Source organism: Neofelis nebulosa, chromosome 3 (genome assembly GCF_028018385.1).
Source record: "Neofelis nebulosa isolate mNeoNeb1 chromosome 3, mNeoNeb1.pri, whole genome shotgun sequence".
Taxonomy (NCBI): domain Eukaryota; kingdom Metazoa; phylum Chordata; class Mammalia; order Carnivora; family Felidae; genus Neofelis; species Neofelis nebulosa.
This window is the reverse complement of record NC_080784.1, coordinates 146,608,482-146,632,449: the sequence shown is the minus strand read 5'-3', so window position 1 is coordinate 146,632,449 and position 23,968 is coordinate 146,608,482. Positions and strand designations below refer to the sequence as shown.

At 39.8% G+C, this 23,968-nt stretch overlaps 1 protein-coding gene across 3 annotated transcripts in view; it reads right to left on the bottom strand.

Annotated features, from left to right (window-relative positions):
* Nucleotides 1-23,968, bottom strand: part of BTC (betacellulin) — a 44,889-nt gene that overhangs the window by 1,364 nt on the left and 19,557 nt on the right. For 2 of the 3 annotated variants that reach the window (XM_058722276.1, XM_058722277.1), the window contains 4 exons: nucleotides 17,781-17,879; nucleotides 7,327-7,444; nucleotides 2,493-2,639; nucleotides 274-384 (listed from right to left, as the gene is read on the bottom strand). In XM_058722276.1, coding sequence (XP_058578259.1) covers nucleotides 276-384; nucleotides 2,493-2,639; nucleotides 7,327-7,444; nucleotides 17,781-17,879 — 473 coding nt within the window. In that variant the 3' untranslated portion in view covers nucleotides 274-275. Of the gene's footprint in view, nucleotides 1-273; nucleotides 385-2,492; nucleotides 2,640-4,441; nucleotides 6,079-7,326; nucleotides 7,445-17,780; nucleotides 17,880-23,968 lie in introns of those variants that run through there. The other variant, XM_058722278.1, reaches the window with a different exon arrangement.

Genomic DNA, 23,968 nt, shown 5'->3' with positions numbered 1-23,968 from the left:
CATGTACAATTAGAAAGCAGGTTGATTTCAGTAAACTAGAAGAAGTGTATAAAAGTCCTCTTTCTGCATGCCTGTCAATGTGGTAACATGCAAAAGAAAGATATGAGAGCCTTTCATTTGTCTTCAGATTCTATGAAAAAAATCAATTTACTTTCAGATGTTTCTAAGCATAATTAAATTCGAATCATTGATTTACTACATAAAGTTAAGCCCAATCTCACCAGGTAACTGTCACTTGAATAGTTTCTCGCCTACCAAATTTTTTATACTTACCATTAAGCAATACTAGTTTCTTGAATATCTTCATTTATTGGAGTTATATCTTTACCAAGAGTTTCCATTTCTTCTTCCTTCTTTCTTCTTTTGCGACGCCTCCGAAGAGGGCTTGGAAGATAAGGTGTTAGAAGTTAGTATGGACCTGTTAATTCATGGGAACACAAAATTAACCATCAAGAGGGCCTCTGATCTTATTTCTAGATGGTTAAAAATTTGTAGGTTCATTTTTTTCTTAACTATTTTAAGTTCTCTTTTAACCTGACTCTTTTTCTAGGCTCCCATGATAGCCACAGTAGGCAAAAGTGTGAATAGAGTTACCAAAATAGAAAGAATAGGGTACCTGGCTGTTGATGGAGCTTGGTTAGCACAAGAAAAATGTTCAGGACACGTCATTTTACAAAACAGACTAATAAGCATTGTGTAGTATGTGAATAAGGAATAACACAAATTGGAAACAGATATAAGAAAACCAAGAGGGTGAAGATAGCCTCAGGATTTGTTAATTAAGCTTATAGATACATTAAAAAATGTGTTAGATCCTCTGGGTTATAGTCCAGTTTCTTAAAGTATAATGCAAAATTGATGTCATAATTAATTTTCTCAGATCTGTCCAAATCTGCTGTTATAAAAGCTCTTTTTTTTTTTTGCCATTTGGAAGGTAAAAAAAAATTTTAAATACCCTGCAATTTTATAGCTACAAGGAATCTTACAGATTACCTGGTTTAATCTTTCTGTTTTACAAAAAAAATAAAATTCAAGTTTAAAGATGTTAGGAAATTTGTCCAGGGTCCCAAAGATATTGAATAGCAGAGTTGGGATAAAAATCCAAGACTCTAGAGTCCTAGTAGCTACGCTGAAGTTTTTCTGTGAAGAAAGGAGTCACAGGACACCCTCTTTGGTGTGCCCAGTAGCCCAAAGGTAAAGGGAGAAGTTCAGGAGGCTCAACTAGCTTCGCAAGACAAGAACACAGCACGTTAAAAAAAGTCTTTTTAGCATACTGTGTCGGAGTCCCCGACTGATACAAATTTTGATAGCTTCACGAAAGAAACTAACTTAAGTGTATCAAAACACTGTCTCAGAGAAAAAAATCAAGGTGTTTCTTGATTTCCAAAGTTGTGGTACATCATGAAAAGTAAAAACAAGAAAACCAGTGCAATCATCTTTTGTAAATAAAATCCATTATTTTACGGTGGCCAAGGGGGGGAAAAATGTTTTTGTGTGTTTATCTCTACCTTCCTAAGTTACTGGGTCATGATACAATGTAAGGTAATAAAAGTCTTAGTTTGCCTGCTAACAAACCCACATAAAACATGATTGACTTTAAGACTACATAGCTGGCTTTTTTTATTAAGATGTAGTTGAAACATAACATTGGATTAATTTCAGGTGTACAATGATTACATATATATATATATATACACACACACACACATATATATACACAAATACATATTACATATATTGCAAAATGATCAACACAGTAAGCTTAGTTAACATCTGTCAGCACACACAGCTACAAAATTTTTCTTCTTGTGATGAGAACTTTTAAGATCTACTCTCTTAGCAACTTTCAAATATACAATACAGTGTTGTTAGCTACAGTCACCATGCGGCACATGACATCCCTAGGACCTATTTATCTTATCCTCCAGCTGGAAGTTTGTACCTTTGATCACCTTCATACTTTTTGCCCTTCTTCTTCTTCTTCTTCTTCTTCTTCTTCTTCTTCTTCTTTTTTTATGAAGAGTTTTATACATATTTTATTTTTTAAAAATGTTTTTAATGTTTGTTTATTTTTGAGACGGAGAGAGACAGACCATGAACAGGGGAAGGTCAGAGAGAGAGAGACACACACACACACAGAATCTGAAGCAGGTTCCAGGCTCTGAGCTGTCAGCACAGAGCCTGACACAGGGCTCGAACCCACAAACTGCGAGATCACGACCTGAGCCGAAGTCGGATGCTTAACCGACTGAGCCACCCAGGCGCCCCCACATTTTATTTTCAATGATAATAATTATGCTCAGTAAAATGACAAACACCGTATATCATGTGTTTCATTGTAAGTAGACACTTCGCTGTAAGTGATTTATTTCAATCATAACAAAAAGGAAAGAAGAAAGATTGGAAGGAGGGAAAGAAGGCAAGAAGAAAAGAAATCGCAAAATAAAAATTTCTCAGATTTCCTTAAAATGATACTAAAAAAAAATACTTACTGACAGCATGTGCAGACACCGACCACCAAGATGATAAAAATCACCATAACTACTATCAGACAAATCACCAAAATCTGCCCTCTATCTCCTCTGAGGTAAAACAAGTCAACTCGCTCACATCTTGCCCCAGTGTAGCCTTCATCACAGCTGTGAAAATAAAACAACAAGGGAAACCGTGCAAGACTTTTAAGAACCTCTACTATTTCTTTTTTTGAAGGAACTAACACTGTTGTCATTTACTGGAATTAATAAAGGGCTCAGTTCCTTTAAAAAAAAATTTTTTTTTTTCAAATAAAGCTGGATACCGCTGTGTTCACAAGTAATTTCACTTTCTTTGCTTCGCTGAAAGCCTGTCATCACTTGAACATTCGCAACATGGCTAATTTAAACAAACAGAGGCAATCACAATTTACTAAAACTTACTTTAAAATTTTAGATTCTGAGCTGGAAAGAGAGGAGATGGCAAAAATCCCTCCGTGGTGCCCCCCAGGCGCTTAAATACCGCCATGACAAGGAACTCAAAATCCCCACGACCGCCCATGTCATTGGAGGGCAGTCAATGTGCCCAAGTCCTCCTGCTCCAAACTGTTAGAAATTATACTGTTTCATGTGATCACACGCGGTAACGTGTGTGAAAGTTCATAGACCGATAGCCTATGAACTACATAGAAAGCTCCGTAAATGTTCTTCCACAGGATTCCTTTCTCTCTCTTAACTGCCACCCACCAGTTCTGATTCTTCTGCTCACAGTGGCCACAGATTACGTGATGCTCTTCACCCCTCCAACTAAAACCCCCCCAAAACACAATAGGTCTTGTCCTCTCCAGCCCCTTTATTTGATGCTCAGAGGCCCATTTTCAGACGTGCATACCGTTCCCTCCACTGTCCTGTAAATGGCCCCTTTCTCTGCGGCCCTCATAAAGCGCAGTGGCCACAAGTCAAGGAATCTCCAAGAGTGACTTTCACTCTCCTCCATCTCTCAACGTTTTATCGATACAGCCTTAGGATTTACCCCAACCCGGCAGATTCCCTTTGTCCAAGCCAAGGCTTGTCTGAGCAACACTCAGCTAAAGGCTCAGTGATTTGGGGACTATCCACAGTATTCTCTGAATCCCATTAGACGCTTAAAAGGTACGTAAGAAGTTTGAGGACGCTGCAAAACTGAAATCGTATGTTGTAACATCAGTGCCTTTGCATTAACAAATATCTTCCCTTTTTTCTCCTCAGACTCATTCAAAACAAAAGAGATAGTGGTCATATACATAATTGCTTAAATCCCCAAAAGATGAAATCCTGCTTCTTAAAAAGATTTCTGTGTTATCTCGGTTGTTTATTTATTTAGTTATTGTTTTATTTCGTTCTCTTTTTTTTGTTTTTGCAAGAAAGGATCTACTGCCAGATCATTTTCTGGTTCGTGTTTGACAAGAGCAGTGCAGTTAATTCCCACAAAGCCTATCCTGCACAAGGAAGGAGATCCCATAATGCCAACATTATCGCTGATATAATGCTTGAGACAACAGCACGAAGAAACATCTGGCTTGGTCACATCCATACAGAAAGGTGACGATCAGTGCAAGCTGTAGAGAAACGATACCTGATGGCGTCTATTGCAAGAAAACCCCCGCATACGTGAGGAAAATTCCTTCCTGGCAAGGTCAAAATAACAGGAAGAGAGCTTAGAAAGATCTTGAAACATCAAAAATCTCTTGCACATAGAACTGGAACTGGTGGGGAGAATCACTTTTTATTGCGTGTGTGGGAGGGAGATTTTTTTTTTTTTAAGAGTTTTTTTTGTTTTTTTTTTTAAGGTCATAATGAAAATCTTACCAATATATAGTCTCTTCCAATTAGCTTAAGGGCTTCTCTAACACATTTACTAAATCTGGCATTTTTAAACAATAAATTTGCCCATAAAATACACAGAAATTACTTGCTGCTCTTTTAGAATGTTTTTTGTCTTTTTTTTTTTTAATTATTATTATGGCTCTGGGTTCAGTGGTGTAGCCGTGCTTTAATTGAATTTCTCAGTAAGCAGGATTTCCTGCAAAAGCTATAACCCAATGAGGCCAGGCCAGAAGGCCAACCTTTGCACAGGCAGTTACCATGGCTCTCATGTTATTTCACTTCTCATCAAACCAATAACATGTCAGCTAATGGTCATTTCAATGGGAAAAGAAGAGGCAAAGACTCCAAGATCCTAGCAGATGTTTATGAAATGCTGTGTAGCTGAATACATCAGTTTTTATTTAGTGAACATCTTATAGCATTTAAAATCACTTTTAAAGACACCCATGACCCTTCAGGATTCTGAAAAATCAGAGTTAGGATCACTGTCCTGAAATAATCACCAGACACGGTTGTAAGGGATTTGTAACTATTAAGTCAATTGATCCTTATAACAACCTCTGAGGTAGGTGTCGTTATTAACCCATTTGGAAGGTGGAGAAACTGAGAGTATAGAGAAATTCAGATTCAAACTGTTTGACTCAAGTTGATGCCCCAAGCACATGAAATACTGCTTAAATGAACCGTACCACATAGATACATGAAGATATGTATCTGGAAAGAAATCATTCCCATTCCAAGAAAATACTAAGAAGACTAAGAGGATTTGAGTTATTTGAGATGCACACTTTTTTTTTTTTTTTTAATGTAAAAGCAGGAGTCCACAAACTCCTGTAATTCCAAGCAAAAGGAGATACTTGTGCTTTTCCAAGCTAGCAGAGTCACCAATGGCAACACAGCTTTGCCCGAATCTGTGCTATGACCAGTCACCTAAAAGGTCAGGCCCAGGTCACATACACCCTGCTCCTCAGCAGTACAATTTATGGAACACCTACTCTGTGCTGGGTACGACAGAAAGTATTTTTGCTTAATGAATTCTCCTGCTTTATTTTCAACACTTAAGAAGGAGATATTATTACCCCCTTTTACAGATGATAAAACTGAGGCTCGGGAAGGGTAACTGACCTGTTGTTAGCAGTTCTTCTGGTACAAACAAAACCTTAACTTGGGTCTACCTGACTTCAAAACCTGTGTGCTGGCTTCTCTGCTCTTCTCCTTGCTATTGATTCTGCACCATTTAACCACGAAGAAGCTGTTCCTGGCTCAGAGTAAGGCCTTGGTGTTGTCAGCGTAGCATTCGATGCGCCATGCTAGAGGGACTTCTTCATTTATTCACCACTCATTTCCTGAGCGCCTATTAAAATTCTGACACTGCTCTTGGCACTGGGACACAAAAACGAATACGCCCCGAGACCCGCCTCTGGGTGCTCGCAGACACGGAAGGGACACTCACAGGGACCAACAGCTATGCTCCAGAGGAAAAGAGCTTTCATGGAAGGGAGACTAGATCTCAGAGACAGGACGTCTAACACACCTGAGTGTGTGTCCGAAAAGAGGGAAGTCAGTGCAGGGATCCAGGAGGAGCTGAGGTCTGAGCTGCATCCAAAACATCAGTGCGAATAAGCTTTCCAGACTAGCAGAACTTGTGTGATAAACCGTGGAAAGGAATGTGGGATTTCAGAGGAACAGCTGGGAATATGGTGAGAGATGTGGCTAGAAAGGTAAGCCGGAATCAGAGGAGCTGTGGAGACCATGGAAATGAGTTTTAACCTCACACTGAAGGGGACAAGCTGTGTATCGATCTTAGGCAGGGAGATTACATACTGCGGTTTTCATTTTAGAAGGCAGCAGGATTAAAGGACAATAAATCTGCAGACGTAGGGACAAGTTAGATAAATGTACTGGGTTAAAGGGCATTAATATTTTCAAAACGCAATATATTCTTCTAAGCCAGTGAGCAATTAGAGGAAATTTAAAAAAAAAACAAACTATTCTTTCCCAACACACAGCATACACACACACGTTTCCCTTATTTCCTTACATTAGCAATTCTTATCCCTTCAAAGTATTATCCAGTATATTTATTTTTAAATTAAATTTAATTATAATTAAATTTTTATGAAGTCCATGACCCTTAAATGTTCCACTAAATTAGGGTTCCGAATCACTGTTTTGAGACACTTAGGAAAACAAATGTATACCGAGGGAACGACACATAAAAACATAAACATTCTACAAACTTTAAGTCAAAATTATAAACAATCACCCTGCTCATCTTTCAGAAAAGATCTCAGAGAACACCTAGATATCTCTTCAGATATCCTAGAAGGATATCTCTTTAGAAGAAAATAGAGGATATCCTCTCTAGATATCCTAGAAGGATATATCTTTATAAGAAAATAAATATTTTGTAAGTGCAAAAAAGTTGTTTGTGCCTGAATAAAAACTAAACTTGGAATCAGTCTACTAACAGGCAGAAAGAGCACTTTTCTTCCAATTCCCTTCTGTAATAAATAGGCTTTGCAAATAAATCTCTGCTTATAAGCAGGACTAATTTCCTTGTACTTAATGGACACCTGCAAAAGTAACTTTTAATTTGGCAGAAAATCCTTCATATTTACATTAACTGCAAACCACCTAACAGATTCCAGAAGAATTTGCTTCCATTCAAACCACCTGGGAGATGAATGGAGCTGAAAAGCATCCTTAACACTGGACAGAAAGTTCTGCTTGCTTGCGTAAGGCAGCAAAGGACACAGCCTGGGAGCTGATCTGGGTTCTCGCAGGCTCCTATTTCAGAAGGAAAGTGTGTGTCAGTTTCTCCATAAGTGGCTGCAGAAAGGGTCCCTAAACAAATGGCCGAGGGCAGGACCAGGGGAGCTGTGTCCTGACACAGAGGACTCGGTTAGCTCAGACTTCCCGGCGCTGTCAAGTCCACGGCCAGCACTACTCTGCAGCCCTCTGCCTGCTGGCTCAGGGGTCCACTTACACGCAGGAGGGCGTCTGCTCGGCCACCACGAAGCGACATCTCCCTTTGATGCAGTAGTGCTTGTATTGCTTGGGGCACCGAGAGAAGTGGCCTTTCCGCTTCGATTGCATGGTGGTAGCTGACAAATGAGAAAAAGCCCAATAAATCAACTCACTTTAGATACACATTTATTTCTACGTGGAATCATATTCCCCTCTTTGCTGCAGGTTTTTCAATAGGAGATACTCCTATAGAGTATCCCTTTCTTTCAACACTGGGATAAAAGCCAGACTTTTGTGGTCCCCAAATAGCTCTATCAATAGGGTGATGGGGATCTTGGTGGGAATGTTTCATATTTAATTTTTTTTAATGTTTATTTATTATTGAGAGACAGAGAGAGACAGAGCATGAGCATGGGAGGGGCACAGAGAGAGGGAGACACAGAATCCGAAGCAGGCTCCAGGCTCTGAGCTGTCAGCACAGAGCCTGACACGGGGCTCGAACCCACCAACTGTGAGATCATGAGATGAGCCGAAGTCGGATGCTTAACCAACTGAGCCACCTTGATGCCCTGGGAATGTTTCATATTTTAACAAAGATTGGTGCCCAACATACCTCTTAGAAACCTTGGTGTTGTTTAAAGGGGGAAACATAGTTTTTGTGAGAGAAGGCTATTCTTTCTGTGAAGGTTATCGGAGCCATGGGGCACATGGCATTAAAAAAAAGAAAAGGCCTTTTTCCCCCTTCCCTTCCTTTCCCTTCCCTTCCCTTCCCTTCCCTTCCCTTCCCTTCCCTTAAACATGCATGTAGCAGTAACCAAGTGCTAGATACTGGTCATCTTCTCTCTCTCTCTCTCTCTATATATATATATATATATGTACACACACACACATATATATGTAACTATCATAACTATAACTATATATATCGTATATAGTACTTATATATATATATCTACTATATATAGTACTACTATATATAGTTATAATAGTTATATACATAATAGTTAATATATAGTAACTTATTTAATGCTCGTAACAGCCTTGTGAGGTAAGCATCATTCTTATCTGCTATTTATGGATGAACAAAGCACAACACATGGAGGCTAAGTCATCTTCCAAGATCACACAGCTAGGAAGTGTCGAACTGAGACTCAGACCCAACAGGTCTTGCCCCGGAGTCCATGCTCTTGAGCTCTCCACTCTGGTACTCTGCCAAGTCAGCCGTTCAGCAGGTAGCTGTCATCTGCTCTCAGCCTGATGCATCCAGAAGTCACGCTTGCCTAATGGGAGATTCTCCCTCTCATTTAACCCCTCAATGGTTTCTCTTGCTCTAAAGAAAGAGGAAGATACTGGAAGCCTCATATCCCGGATTTTGATCCTGCTCTGACTTCCTTGTCTTACCGTTTAGAGTTTTCATTGCCTAATTTTTCTTTTTTTTTTTTTCTTTTTTTTTTTTTTAATTTTTTTTTCAACGTTTTTTATTTATTTTTGGGACAGAGAGAGACAGAGCATGAACGGGGGAGGGGCAGAGAGAGAGGGAGACACAGAATCGGAAACAGGCTCCAGGCTCCGAGCCATCAGCCCAGAGCCTGACGCGGGGCTCGAACTCACGGACCGCGAGATCGTGACCTGGCTGAAGTCGGACGCTTAACCGACTGCGCCACCCAGGCGCCCCGATTGCCTAATTTTTCAACTAGGGACGGTGATATGTAAGTTTCTCCCATCCGTGCATGTAGAAGGTTTTAATAAGTAAGGGTTGACAAGAGTAACGGTACAGAAATACTGACTTGCTGTTTCCTGTGCTGATTCACACCGGACATGTGCCCACACCCAGAACCAACAGCTAACTAGCCAGCTCCAGCCCAGGGTTGGACTTTTTCACATTCATGCTATGACCAACAGCTTACAGACTCAGCCACCTGTGAAGTCAGAAGGACCGTGATGTTCACTTCAGAAGGGCATTTCACACTCACCTGGCATCTGAGTGATATTAATAGTAATGACTGCTAAACTTCTTAATTAGTATTATAAAATGAGCACAAAAAATCCCCAGGGCAACCAGAGGGAGGAATTGCCAAGAACTTCAGATGATCTATACACAGCAAATTCCCGCAATGCCAGGTCACAAAGTTTCAATTCCCACAATGCCAGGTCACAAAGCTTCAGGGGGTGGCAGGATGTTGCTGAGGAACTGGCTGACCTGGTTTTGGATGGTGACTTGATTACCAGCTAGGCTGACAGCTTCTACACGCCAGACATTTGCTCCCACGCATACCGGTCAATGGGACTCTTACCGAAATTTCTTCCGGAAATAACTCCAAAGTGTCTCAAAAACAAAGATCTGTAGGTTTTGGCAAATAAATGTATTGGCCAACTTTCATGCCTACTTTCTATTTCCAGAGCCCTGTAGTGAGCACTGGAAAACATCAAAAGAATGAAGCATATCTTGTCTATCTAAATTAGAACAATAGAACAACAACAACAACAAAAGGCAACAAAATAAGCAACCAACCCGTAAAAACAACCATAGTAACCGCAAAGATAGTTGTGGCACACTGGAAACAGGGGAAGGAAAGAACATCAGATGAGGAAGGAAAAATCGTGTCTTATTTTCAGCTCTGCCTCTCCTTCGCTGGATGGGTCCGGGCAAGCTTATGAAGCTGTCTGAGCCTCAGTTTCCTCACCTGTACCCGGAAGATGATAGCATCTACCTCAAAGGGCTGTTGAGGAACTCAAATAAAGAGTGCATGCACAAGTTCCTAGCAGAGTACCCTGCACAATAAAGTCCTCAGTAAATGAGTTGATTCTAGAATCTTCAAGATCTTAGCAATTCCAAGAGAAATGTTGTATCATTACAAAGAGCACTTATCTAATTAAAGAAAAAGTTCTGGGAAATGGTTTTTGTTTTTTTGTTTTTTTTGCTTGTTTGTTTTAGGAGGAGGCAAGCAATCTATTCAGCTATGGAGAATGCTAGGAGCAAAAACTCAAGGTCAGGAACATGCAAGCCTCATCATGTGGGGAGTGGGAGGCAGATTTAATGGAAATGGAGGGGAACAGCCAAGGGGGTCTGTGAATGGAAGTTAGAGTCATCAAATGGCAGTAGGCTGAAGTGTTTACATTTGAACTACAAGGCAAAGGAGAGCTGAAGACGGTTCTCGTGAATTAAATTAAACGGTATATGTAAAAACTACATTTTTCAGTGTATTAGGTAGGAATCTGCAGGCTGAGTTAGAGTAGGAAGATGCCAAGAGCAAGGAGAAAACCAAGGCATGCCTGAGCCATGCAAATATATGTGATGTGGGCCTGTGGGAGGGGAACCGAGGTCAAGGAGACGAATTTAAGAAGCAGTAAGACTTAGTCACGGATCTGCTGTGATCCAGGAAGGTCCTTCCTACTTTGCAAAGCATACCTGACTTTAAATATAAGCCATATGGCTCCGTATCCTGAGCTTTACTAATTTCTCTAGTGGTTACGTCCCTTTAAATGTAGCTGCCCTTTTAATAAACATCATACAGAGCATGATCCCAAAAAGTGCCTTAACCGGCAGCTGCTGGGTGCAGGGATTTGACCAGCCTCAGCCCATCCAAGCAGCACAGATCCATGCCAGGGAAATGGTTGCCAGGCGCTGTACGGATCATTCCCAGAGCTCTCTCCTTTGCCAAATAAACATGATCTTAAATATTCCCAGCATTATTTGGATTTGAAAACCCTTCCATGCCACCACGCAGAAAATGTCCAGTGATTTCTCTATGGAACTTTAAAACGTGGAAAAAAAATAGCACATCACACATACTGCCCCCTCCCCAAAACAGATGGGATCATCTCAGTTCTCTGATGGAAATGAGAAGGCTTATCAGCATACCCCCTTTCAAAATGCACCTAAAATTCCAGTTGCTTTCGTCTAATATTCATCAAGGTCACATTATCTGAAAATTGAACAACTGTGAAATCTAACATTTTCTGCCTATCACGAGACCCGATGACATAGGGCCGAGGATGGCAAAATCTGTCCTTCCATTCCAGAGATGCTTATCAAGAAGGAAAAGTTAATCCTATGACAAAAGAGTGATTAGTCCCATGTATTGTGTTTCTCTGTTGAGAAGTGAATCGCCTGGTCCGGAAAATGCGACATGAAAATTCCCCTGATAATGGGGGTGCTGGAACTTAGTTGTTCTTTCCCACCCCCACCCCCCCGCCACCCTTACTCTTTTCTAACCCCTGTTTCCAAAACCAAAGCATTCTCTGGGATTGAGTCTTTCCCACAGAATCGCACTGGAAAACTACACCCACTAGCAGGCCAGGTTGCAACACGATCTCCTAAGTGAATGGGCCCCACATTACTTGTGGGGTAATGTATCTCAATCTCTTCTTGAGATGCCATATTCCAAAGATGCTAAAGCCAGTTAAATAAGGAAATACTAGGGTTACTGCAGATAGGTGTATGTCAAAACCTAATTCTAAGCGAGAACGTCTTTCTTCCATCATATGGGCAGACAGACAAGAAGTGGTCATCTTTCTTGAATCCTATGAATAGTTCGATGAGACGTGAGATTCTCTTGGGCCAAACTAAATTGGAGGAATATAGCACACACTCAAATGACTTGGTTTAAATGTGGAATTTTCCACAGATGGATGAATGGTTTGATTAAACAGTATGGCTCTCTAGTCTTTCTTGTACATAACTCTTATTCTCAAACCAAAACAGGCCTTGTGATGCTTTTCTGCTTAAAACCCTTCAGAATTGGGGCACCTGTGTGGCTCTGTCCATTAAATGCCCAACTCTGGATTTTGGCTCAGGTCACGATCTCACAGTTTGTGAATTTGAGCCTTGCATCTAGCTCTGTGCTGACGGCACGGAGCCTTCTTGGGATTTTCTCTTTACCCCTCCCCTGCTCGTGCTGGCTCTCTCTCTCTCATTCAAAATAAATAAATAAACTAAAAAAAAAAAAAAAAAAACTCCTCAGAATTGACACATTAGGTTTATTTTTCATAAAACGTTCACTTACTTACTCTAGTTGTGCTTGTTACAAATCCATTTAATGATTTTATAAATATTAATATCAGCAGCTCTTCTAAAATCAACTCTAAGGGTAATATACAATTATTATAAAATTACAATATACAATTATTTTATGTAATTCTCATTACAATGTGGATAACCTCATAGTATCTCTAACCCCCTAGTTAAATACATAGTTAAATCTCTGTGTGAGAGATTAAAAGGAGGTGCTAAATTTTGAGATAAAAGTCCCATAAGTGTTAACAAAGACAGAGAGGAAGTGAAACAAATACCTATAAATTTATCTTCCCACATAGCTATCTGACCTTAAAAAGGGAACAGGTAGGGGTGCCGGGGTGGCTCAGTCAGTTGAGCATCTGACTTTGGCTCAGGTCAGGATCTCACAGCTCATGAGTTCGAGCCCCACGTTGGGCTCAGTGCTGATAGCTCAGAGCCTGGAACCTGCTTCGGATTCTGTATCCTCCTTTCTCTCTGCCCCTCCCCCTGCTCATGCTCTGTCTCTCTGTCTCTCAAAAATGAATAAACATTTTTTTAAAAAGGGAACAGCTAATGCACAGAAGAGTTTAAGTAGTCACAGAAAAATTTGAAGAAAAATTTCTTCCTACTCTATGAAGTAGAACCTAAGCCTTTCATCTAGTCCTTGGCTTCCTGGCAACTTCTCAATATGAGTTTCCTCACTTTACAACCGTGTTAAGCCAGGAGGTGAGGAAGAAATTTTTTATTTTCTAAGTTAATTTTCCGTCGTATCTTGCCCACTCTCTCCCTGAGACAGGGGAAGGTAAATTCACAATGCCCTTGAAGAAGTGCAAAATTTGAAAATTTCTCTTATTTGAGGATTACCATTTGGTTTCATATCCAATGCCATTCCCTACAGAAACGTAAAAGAGTTCGTTACTCCAGGAAAAGAAAAATAGATCTCACAGATGTCCTTGCTAACCCTCCAGTGTTACTAGAATATGTTCATATAGGGGGCTAATCAGAATAGGTCAGCATGTGTTTTAAGCAGGAGGATTAGGCCAATGATTTCCCAGCTTACAGGAGTGGGCCCTCACTTAGAGCTGTCCTTTTTCAATGCTGATTCGAAGGGGTACATGCACCCTAATGTTTATAGCAGCACTATCAGCAATAGCCAAAGTATGGAAAGAGCCCAAATGTCCATCGACTGACGAATGGACAAAGATGTGGTGTGTGTATACAATGGAATATTACTCAGCAATCAAAAAGAATGAAATCTTGCCATTTGCAACAACGTGGTTGGAACTAGAGGGTATTATGCTAAGTAAAGTAAGTCAGAGAAAGATAAATATCATATAATTTCACTCATGTAGAATTTTAAGAAACAAAATATATGAACATAAGGGAAGGGAAGGAAAAATAAGATAAGAGAGGCAAACTATAAGAGACTCCTAAATACAGGGAACAAACTGAGTGCTGCTGGAGGGGTGTTGGGGGGGATGGGCTAAATGGGTGATGGGCATTAAGGAGGGCACTTGTTGGGATGGGCACTGGGTGTTATATGTAAGTGATGAATCACTAAATTCTTACACTACATCTTAAGTAACTTGGATTTAAATAAAATTTAAAAATCAAAAAATAATAATAATAAAACAAAACAAAACAAAAAAGAGCTGCCCTTTTTCATCCCATCCCTCTAAAGGAAGAAAAAAGAGTTTAGTGTAGATGTGTGTGTATATTTGCATGTTTAAAATTATTCATAGCTGAGGGGCAAACAAAGAACAATGAACAGGAAGAAAACTTGTGTTTCTTTTGTTTTTCACGAGTGCATGTTTTGGAACTCTTATGTATATAATGCCCCCTTTGCTCAGTCTCCTTTTCTGGTTCTTCCCTATATCCCCCAACCTCTAAATTTTGCAATGCATTGGGACTCAGTGCTTTTACATTCCTTTCTGGGCATTTCCTGGTTTTAAACACCGTTATGGTAACAATTCCCAAATTTATGTTTCCATCCCCGATCTCTTCCTTCAGTGTCCAACTGTCCAACCAACACTTGGTTGCCTAACTGGCATTTCAAATGAACACTTCCAAAGGGAACACCTGATTTTCTCCCTCAAGTCTGGTCTTTCTCCATCTCAGTAAATGATACTTTCTTTGTTATTCAGGCCAAATATCTTAGAGCCTGTTTGACTTCCTTCTCTTCTATTATGCATCCAATTCATCAGAAAACTCTATTGGCTGTATTTAAAATGTATGCAGAATCGTCCCTCTATTTCTACTAGCTTGGTCTAAACCTGACATCATCTCTAGGCTGAAAGTAGTCTCCATGGCAACAACATCTAACTAGTCTCCCTGCTTCTATCCTGTCCACTCTTAACTGTCTAGTCTGCACACAGACACCAGAGTGATGCTATTAAAACTCAAACCTGAAGGCCTTATAATCCCTGGCAAGGCTCTGCATGACATTACTCATTACCTCTCTTTCTGCATTACCTCTCTGACCTCATCTTTGACTATGTTGTTCATTGTTTCATCCTTGGTACCTGGGACAGAGCCTGCTGCAAAAGTATTGGTAGGAATGAATAAATTCCTTACTCAAGACAGAAAAGGACAAACTAAAAGTGAAATGCTTAGAGATTGGGGCTATTTGAACATAAAAGAATAAAATCATTTAGAAATAAGAATAACTCCTGTGGGGCCAGGATAGCTCAGGTTGACTGCCTGATGCTTGATTTCAGCTCAGGTCATGATCCCAGGGGTGTGGGATTGAGCCCTGTGTTAGGGTATATACTGGGTGTGGAGCCTGCTTAAGATTCTCTCTCTCTCTCTCTCTCTCTCTCTCTGCCCCTCCTCTGCTTGCATGCCTGCATGCTCTCTCTCTAAAAAAATTAAAAGATAAAAAATGAAAAAATTGAAAGAAAAAAAGAAAAAAAAAGACCAACTCCTAAAGATGATCTGAACTATTCCTTCATTTTATAGATTACAAATTGATGTCTGAAAGCTTAAGTGACTCACCCACGGTCATACAGTCAATAAGGATAATCTTCTCCTACTCCATATTAATTCCTCTTTAAGAATGTTTTGCCCTTGGGGCACCTGAGTGGCTCAGTCGGTTAAGCGTCCGACTTCGGCTCAGCTCATGATCTCACAGTTCATGAGTTCGAGCCCCACGTCGGGCTCTGGGCTGACACCTCAGAGCCTGGAGCCCGCTTCAGATTCTGTGTCTCCCTCTGTCTGCCTCTCTGCTGCTTGCACTCTGTCTTTTGCATTGTCTCAAAAATAAGTAAACACTTAAAATATTAAAAAAAAAAAAAACATTTTGCGTTATTTGGGCTTCACTTTCAAGGACTATTTTTCAGAATTTCCTTCACATATTCAGCATTCTGACCTCCCCCCATGATCCTAGCAGTTTAGCATTGTGATTAACAATACACATTCTGGAGTCAGTCTCTCCAAATTCATGTCAGGCTACTCTGCTTACTGTGTGACCTTAAACGAGCTAAAATTCTTCTGCACAGGATAGAAACAATAGACTGACAAGGCAACCTATAACTGCTATGGGAAATAGTACGGAGTTTTTTAAAAAAATTAAAAACAGAACTACCATACGATTGAGCAATCCTACCTCTGGGTATTTATCCAAAAGAACAGAAATCAGAATCTCGAAGAAACACACATACTCCTATGTTTATTGCAGTACTATTCAATCCACAATAGCCAAGATGTGGAAACAACTTAAATATCCATCAACACATGAATGGATAAATAGAATGTGGTTTACGTAAGCCACGGAATACTATTCAGTCTTAAAAAAGAAGGAAATCTTGCCATTTGCAACAACATGATTGGACCTTGAAAGAATTATGCAAAGTGAAATAAGTCAGTTATAGAAGGACAAATACTACATGATTCCACTTATTAAAGAAAAAAAAAATCCAAACAGCTGAATCCACAGAAGCTGAGAGTAGAATGGTGGTTGCCAGGGGCCAGGAAGGAGCAGGGGTGGGAATGAGGAGTCATTATTCACTGGGTATAAAGTCTGGGTCATGCAAGATGAATAATTTCTAGAGAGGTGCTGTACAGCATCTTGCCCATAGTTAACGATCTTGGGTTGTACACTTAAAATTTTGTTAAAAGAGTAGATCTCATGTTAAATAGCCTCACTAAAATAAAAAAAAAATAGGAAACACATTTGGGATAATGAAGAGGCAAGTTTTTTAGAACTGTCAGTCACTGGATCATGCAATAACCCCCAAGGGAAATGTGAAAATGCCATCATTGGAGATATTTAAAACCCAACTGAAGAAAAGCACACAAACACATAACATTGGCCTTGTTCTTTTCTCTACGCGAGTGAAAAGACCCACACAAGCATGATCTAAGACACCAACAGATTCCACAGCCTGGAGGCACTTTCCAGACCACCCATTAGCGTGAGGGAAGAAAGCAGAAGACTGGGCTGGAACTGATGGCTCACGTCACGGTGACTTGCTCAGCGTGTTCCCAGCTCAGTTATGACTTCTCCAGGGTGCTAGGACAGGAGCACTTACACCAGGTCACTACCCTCCGAGCTCCAAAACGTTTCCAGGGAATACAGGAATCTCTCTCCCACCTACTTTTAGAATTGGCCTGTGTTGCGTTGTGTTGTGTTGTGTTTTGATTTGATTTGTTTTGTTTTGACTCAGAAACAACCCTGGAGAAGAACAGACCATTGCATCTATAAAGGACAGACAGAACCTTAAAGTAGGAGTCAGCAAACTATGGCGCAAGGGCCAAATCTGGCTCATAGCCTGTTTCTCTAAATAAAGTTTTATTGAAACATATCCAACGCCACTCATTTGCAAAGTGTCAATGGCTGCTTTCACAGTGCAGTGGCCAATTTTGAGTAGCTGCAAAAAAACGCTGCATGGTCCACAAAACCTAAAATACTTATTACCTGACCCTTTACTAAGGCTCACCTTTGCTTTAGACTAACAACTTTGAGAATACTGATTGAAGCATCTCTAGGGCAAAAATATGCAAAAGTCATTCTTCCCTTCTTTTAAGTTATGGAATAGAAAGAAGTTAATTTGAATAGAATATGCCAACTCTGTATGCATCCAGTCCAAAATATCCCATGCCAGAGTCTGGAGCATACACCTGCAATACCTAAAATAATGTAATGATTAAAAATGGAAGCACTAGAATCAGAAAGACCTGTATGAATCCCAGATTTGCAATTTACCTGCTGGGTAGCCTTTGGCAAGTTACTTAATCTTTCTGGACTTCACCTTGAAATAAAGTCAAAAATATGATCCAGCTCAGAGGGCTCTCGCGAGGAGTGAACGCATTACTGTATATAAAGCACTTGGCAGAGAGCCTGGTCCATTATATATGCTCACAAAACTAACCAGTCTTATGATTAGTGTAGTATTAAAAATTAAAACTTAGGGAAATCAACGTTCCAAGACTGAACATGAGGCTGGTAAAACACAAATGCACTGTGTGTTAAGCCTTACCTGCGCAGTTTTCCCCAGGATCTCCACAGAGAAGGCCATCCCTTTCAGGACTTCTGGTTGCATTCCCATCTGCCACAACACAGTGGAGGATCACTAGACCTTCAAGTTCAAAACAGAACCAAACAAGCATGAAAACTTGAAAATTTCCTCAATGCAAAATACTCTATCGAAGCCATGACCCATTTATGAAAATAACAAGCCTGTGCCTTCCATTCCCAAGGCATTCTCCCACAGGAAGGGGGGTGGTACACAGGCCAGCATGTCTCGTTTTTTAAGCTCAATGCCAAAGACAGAATTTAAAAGCCAGCAACACTTGCAACTAAGTATGCATCTTAAGTGAAGAGATTTGGCCATAGCTTGTCAGGGAGACATCACAGAGGCAGAGAAATAAGACTTCTCAGCTGCTGCACAAATACACTGATGAATTTCCAGGGAGGATGAATGACAAACCCATGTGGCAACGTACTTTCTCCATTCCAAACAGACTCAGTGTTTCTCTGGTATTAATTAGTGTTTGTACTTCCTTCTTGGGATATGTGAACTAGATATTCAATTTGTGGGAATTATTTGAAAGTTTGAGTTTCCCTCAGCTAAGTATCTCTGTTGTTGAGAAGGACAGGTCTCATGAAAAAATATGGGGGAGAGAGGAATACTGTGTTGTGGTTAGCACAGTTTAGGATACAGTGTGCAGTCCTTGGGTGGACCAGATTTAAGCAAGTCAAATGTAAAAAGTCACTTATGAGATAATCTGGGAAATCAGACCCTGACTACACATTCGATAATATTAAGGAATTGTTCTAGAGAACTTAAAGTGTGCTAATAATATTGTGGTTTAGGTCAAAGAACAGAGTCCATATCTCTTAAAGATATACATTTAAAAACTTATAAATGAAATCAATGTATCCAACATTTATTTTAAAATAATCCAACAAGAGAAGATGGGTGCAAGGGGGGGAGAGAAATTTACGGATTAAACAAGATTGGCCACATATTGATAATTATGAAAGCTGGGTGTTGGCTAAACCAAGGTTTATTATGCTCTTCTATCTACTTTTGTATAAATATATTTAAATATCTATAATAAGTTGGAGAGGGGAGGAGAAGGCAAGGGAGGGCAGATGGGAAAAGATAAGAGGGCTTGGGAGTTAGCTAGTCTTGAGTTCGTGACCTTTTTTGCCACTTTACAGCCATGTACCTTGGGCAAATTTCATAATCTCTCAATTTCCTCATTGCCAAAGTGGAGACAATTATTATCTCTTCTCCAGAGCATTCCTGTGAGGATTCAATCAGGTAAGTATGCAAAGCACTTAACACAGTGCTGGCATGTGACCAATGATCACTTAAATTACTCATTATCATGTAACTGGCAGGAATCAAATAACTTGCCCACTGGGTGTATTGACATTTATCCATCTAGCCAATGGTTTCTAAGCTATGCATCTTCTTTAATTCAACTCAATTCAATAGACATCCATGAGCATCCAGAAACACCCAGGCAGATAGGACATGCTCTACCTTCAAAGTGTTCCAAAGCTAGTAAGGCAAGTAATCAGCCAACCAATTAACCATAATAAGAAGTGAGAGTATTATACCAGAGGACAATAGTATCTGGCAAGTTCAAAGGCCAAAAGAGTTTTCAAAAAGAATCAATATAGAGACTTTTTTCTAATTATCTAATTAGAAAAGTTTTTAAAAAAAGGTTGTAACTAGCATTTGAAATAGTGAATAAAAATAAAAATCAAATCCACTGGTGATGGATACATTGGTACTACTACTTTTCTGGAGGACAATTTAGTGCTATACGTTCTAAAAGCAAAAAACTGAAAAAATATACAAATGCTTAAATCCAGTCATTTCATTTCTAGTAATCTTTCCTAAGGAAATAATTGAAGGTACATAAAAAGATTTAGCTGTAAAAATTCTCTATGACATAGATTATAAAAAATTGGAAATTCCCTAAATATCTAACAAGATAGAGTTGATTAAATACACAGAACTGTTTTCATGCAATAAAATACTATTCAGGCATAATTCAAATAGGAATAGAACATTTTGATATATTCCTAAATAAGAGAAATAGGCTATAGAATAAAAATGCAGTGTGATCTGTGTGTTTCTCTGCATCTGTGTGTGATAAATGTAAAAAATGTTCATATTGATAGATAATCAAAAGGTAGGTAATTAAGTACATAGAGTTGCTCACACTGGTTAGGAGACTTTTGCCTTAATTTTCCTTATTTTCATTTTTCAATTTCCTACTAGCATATTTTATCTGTGACAACAACAAAAAAAGGAGTATCTCCCAAATTAAAAAAAAAAAAGAAAACAAACAATTTGGCCACCAAATTTCTAGAGTTTTCATATCTTTTATCACAACACCTGCCACCCTCCTTTCACACTTACAACAAACCAGAAACATACAATCATTTAGCACTTTCCAAGCACAGGGATTGTATATTAACGCATCTTTGTAACCCTGGTAACTAACACAGAACACAATAGATACTCCACAAATGTTGAAAGAATGAATAATCCATCTGTAAATGAAGAAAACAACTTTCAGATTCAAAGATCCCAGGATCCATTTCTAGTAGAAAATTTCAATCCATGTCTTTATTATTATAAAATAGGTTTAATTCATTTTTAAAATCCCATACATGGGCTTTCTGTATGGGCAGAATCAGGAAGCCTTAATTCTGGTGTTAATCTATTTTAATGGTGGGAATTTTACTAAAAACCTCTAAATCTTATACAGATTCAACCTCTGCAAACTGGAGATGACACCATCTCCTCGAGGCTATTGTAAAAATTAAATTAAGTAACATAACGGGAATCTGGGTGGCTCAGTTGGTTAAGTGTCCAACTTCCACTCAGGTCATGATCTCGCGGTTTGTGGGTTCGAGCCCTGCGTTGGGCTCTGGGCTAACAGCTCAGAGCCTGGAGCCTGCTGCGGATTCTGTGTCTGCTTCTCCTCCTGCCCCTCCCCAACTCATGTTCTATATCTCTTTCTTTCTCTCTCTCTCTCTCTCTCAAAAATAAATAAAAATTTTAAAAAATTGAATAACATATGAGAAGGCACAGGGCTTGGCACCTAGTATACAGTTTTTAGTCTACCTGCGCTTTCTTCTACCACGTATTATTTAACCCATCATTCTCCACTTCCACCTAACAGTCGAAGCCCTGATTCCACTGAAACGCTGCCCAGAGCCTTCAAACATTCTGGCAGGCTGGGGCCTGTGCCCAGACTCTCTTCTGTTCCGACTCACTCCACACGCTGGCGTCAGTGGTGAAGGGATGCCACCACTGGGGACAGCCCTGGAGAGGACCCCCCAGGGAGGATCCATGCTCAGGCAAACCAAACACCAAGCACAAGGCACTGGAGTCGCATGTGCTATGCTACTGCTCACCCACAATCTTCAGGCCACCGTCACAAGCTGGTGGCCACGAACCAAATCCACTCCCAGGAATCATGTTCTCAGTCTGCATAGTCTTAAAAAATTGAATCACGGCAGTTCGTAGCAAACCTGGATTTTTCTACTTCCGCTGAAAAAGCAGAAGGGCTGGCAACACTGGTCTGAAACACCTTCCGGGCATCAACTAGCCGGAGTCAAGCAGCAGGTGACCCATTTAATGCCACGGACCCCATCAGACGTGGCCGCACTCATTTATTTTAACTGCCTACATCTTGACAGGCATTTCAGTTTGTGATCTATACGAAGTGACTCAGAAATCAGAGAAATGTGCACAAAACCATTTTGCTCAATACTGGAGGCAGCTTCAAAGAGAAAAGACACTCTTGTTCCATCCCTAATGCAACAAATATTTACTAAGTACTCTGTGTTTTGCACTGCCACAAGACACTGAGGGTTCAAAGATAACAGATGCTGTCATTAACCTGAAGGAGCTCTCATTCTGATAAGGAAGAGAGACACAGAAATCTTTAAGGGTCGTGCATGTAGCAAGGACAACAACAGAGGTAACGCAGGATGGAGAATCGGCTCTACCTAGCTGCAAAGACTTGATAGAACAGGTGAGGCTTGTGGTGAGTTTTAAGAAGGAAGAAATGATTGTTGTAAACATCAACCAGTAACTTCTAGAAAGAAAAAAATTGTGTAAGCAAGATGACATAATCGTTGATGTTATTTGTTTCTGCAGGAGACAGTACTTACATGGTAATAGTGATGTAAACACTGATTATTTAAATTCATTTCATCAAAAACTGTCATAAAATCAAGGCCAGTAATTAGCCCACCTACACCATGTGGGGAGACTGTTGCGATGAATCAGTATCTTTGCTGTGCTGGTTTTTCAATGTTCTCAGCGGCATCCCTAATGGTAACCCCACTGAAATTATGGGAGAGGAGAAATTCAGTAGGGAAAGTTTAAGTTGACAAGCCAAGAAATAGCATTACAAGCAAGTTATTTAGCATGAGGGAGGTAAATGCAGAAGAGACACTTAAAATAGACAAAAGTGATTGCTTCCAGGAGGCAGAGAGGCAGGAAGCTTTGGTGCAAAGATCTGCTGTTTGTTTTTGCTTTGTTTTGTTTTGTGTGTTTTGTTTTTGTTTTTTAAGTTTTTATGCTATTTTTGGTTATAAATCTTTTAGTACTCTTGGACTTTTAAAAACCTATGTATATTTATTATACATAACTTAATTAAAATATTTATTATACATATTATGATGATTTATTATACATACTAATTAAAATAAAATTCATTTTTAAGTAGGCTTCATGGCCAGTGTGCAGCCCAATGAGGGGCCACCCAGGAGCCCTAAACTAAAATTAATTTTAAAGAAAAGGACACATAAAGTTGTAATTGACCAAGGCATTCTAAACAAAAGGGACAACTTGTAAGAAGACACAATATGCATAACACAACTTATTCTGGTTTGTCTGGTGGGGATTGTGATTGGAGAGAAGGCTGGGGGGCGGGTAGGTAACAACAAATGACCATATTAATTACTTTGGATTCTTAGGCACCTAAGTTGGGGTCATTGAAAACCTTTAAGTGAGACACAACGGAATTCTTTTTTTGGTTTGGAAAGATTACTTTAACACCAGTACTTTAACACAAAGGTGGCAGCAGTGGGTATGGAGAAGAAGAAATGAATCTGCGAGACTCAGTCACAAAGTAAAATAGAAAAGACTCGGTGACTGGTGGGATAAGGTAGGCAGTGAGAAAAAAAGAAGTCTAGAGTGACTGGAGTTTGTGGCTTGAGTGATTCGCTGGATTGCTGTACCAAGCACAGGTATAAGGGATGCCAAAAAACAAACATTAGGAAGAAACATTAATGCCTAGAAAGTATGCAAATAATTGCAGATGACTCTTCAAAGACGTCAAACTGAGAAAGAGAGGGAAAAGATCAGTCAATATATAAAGAAAAAAAAAGGGTTGTTTTTGGTTTAAGTTGTTTTTTTTTTTTTTTTTACATTTTACTTATTTTTGAGAGAGAGACAGAGCACAAGTGGGGGAGAGGTGGAGAGAGACACAGAATCCGAAGCAGGCTCCAGCCTCTGAGCTGTCAGCACAGAGCCCGACACAGGGCTCGAACCCACAAACCGTGAGACCATGACCTGAGCCGAAGTCGGATGGTCAACGACTAAGCCACCTAGGGGCCCCGGTTGTTTTTGGTTTTATTGTGAGAGAAAATTGATAGAAAGATGCCAAAGGTATAGGAAAGAGGGAAAGAAAGGACTATTAGTAGAGGCAGAAAAGATTTACAATGCTTAGCCTGAAAGGCAGGGCTTCTTCCGCAACGTATAATCCTTGGCAGTCAAAGGTAGCAATTTGGCAAATATAACTTTATTCTGAGTAAATGAAAAGTCTTTAGAAAATAAGAGCTTAAAGGTATTTTACATGCTATACATCTCACCTCACTGTTCAAAGGAATCCAAGTTCTGGTTTAAATGGATGCAAAACATCCAAAGGTTTCTCAACTTTCACACTGGATAATTCTGTGTTATGGGAGGCTGTGCATTCTAGGATGATTAGTCCTGCCTTTTATCTCCTAAATTCCCGTAGCATCCCACCCCTTCCCCGCCCCCTACTTCTGAGTTGTCACAATCAAAAAATTTCCAGACATTGCCTAATGTTCCTGGGAGGAAAATTGACCTGGTTGAGAACCATTGCAATCTCTCCAACCTGTTTTAATATTTTTTCTCTAAAATACAGCTTTCATTTTGGA